The 696-nt window shown below is 59.1% G+C and overlaps 1 protein-coding gene across 1 annotated transcript; it reads left to right on the top strand.

Moving 5' to 3' along the window:
- The first annotated feature begins 61 nt into the window (after positions 1-61).
- On the top strand, positions 62-540 carry LOC109364833 (feather keratin 1-like). Its single transcript, XM_019611431.2, has one exon. It carries the CDS (start codon positions 62-64, stop codon positions 374-376), a length of 315 nt encoding a protein of 104 aa, XP_019466976.1. The 3' UTR covers positions 377-540.
- The last annotated feature ends 156 nt before the right edge of the window (positions 541-696 follow it).

Raw genomic sequence — 696 nt, 5'->3', positions numbered from 1 at the left:
ACTCACTTCTGAGATCCTCCTGACCCTCTGTCCCAACCACGGTGCCCCTCCAGACACAAACATGTCCTGCTACGACCAGTGCGTGCCACGCCTGCAGTGTCGGCCCTGCGGCCCCACCCCTCTGGCCAACAGCTGCAACGAGCCCTGCGTCAGGCAGTGCCAGGACTCCAACGTCGTCATCCAGCCCTCTCCCGTGGTGGTGACCCTGCCCGGACCCATCCTCAGCTCCTTCCCGCAGAGCACCGCCGTCGGATCCTCCACCTCCGCTGCCGTTGGCAGCATCCTCAGCTCTGAGGGTGTGCCCATCTCCTCTGGAGGCTTTGGCTTCTCCGGCTTCGGCAGCGGCTTCAGTGGCAGGCGATGCTTCCCCTGCTAAAGCTGCTGGCCATGGCCCCGGAGAAAGACCTCCATAGTCCATGAAGTTTGAAGAAGACCTGAGAGAGAGCACCGGGGCAAATCTCATCTCTCAGAAAACATGCTCCATGACTTCTTTTCCCCTCTTCCATCATTTTTCTTTTTTTTTCCCTGTGTCCTTCCTGCTCTCTGTCAACTTTCCTGGACTGTGACTGCCATTGAATCAGCCTCGGAATGTCCAACTGGCCCTGTGCCATCCACGCAAAGGGCAGATGCAGAGCTGGAGGCATGGCTGCCATGATCATGCCGCTCAGAATCTCCTCTGCCCCTAGTGCTTCTGGC

The sequence above is a fragment of the Meleagris gallopavo genome, unplaced genomic scaffold (genome assembly GCF_000146605.3).
Source record: "Meleagris gallopavo isolate NT-WF06-2002-E0010 breed Aviagen turkey brand Nicholas breeding stock unplaced genomic scaffold, Turkey_5.1 ChrUn_random_7180001926299, whole genome shotgun sequence".
NCBI classification, from domain to species: Eukaryota; Metazoa; Chordata; class Aves; order Galliformes; family Phasianidae; genus Meleagris; species Meleagris gallopavo.
The sequence above is the reverse complement of the archived record's forward strand: the minus strand, read 5'-3'. Positions and strand labels throughout refer to the sequence as shown.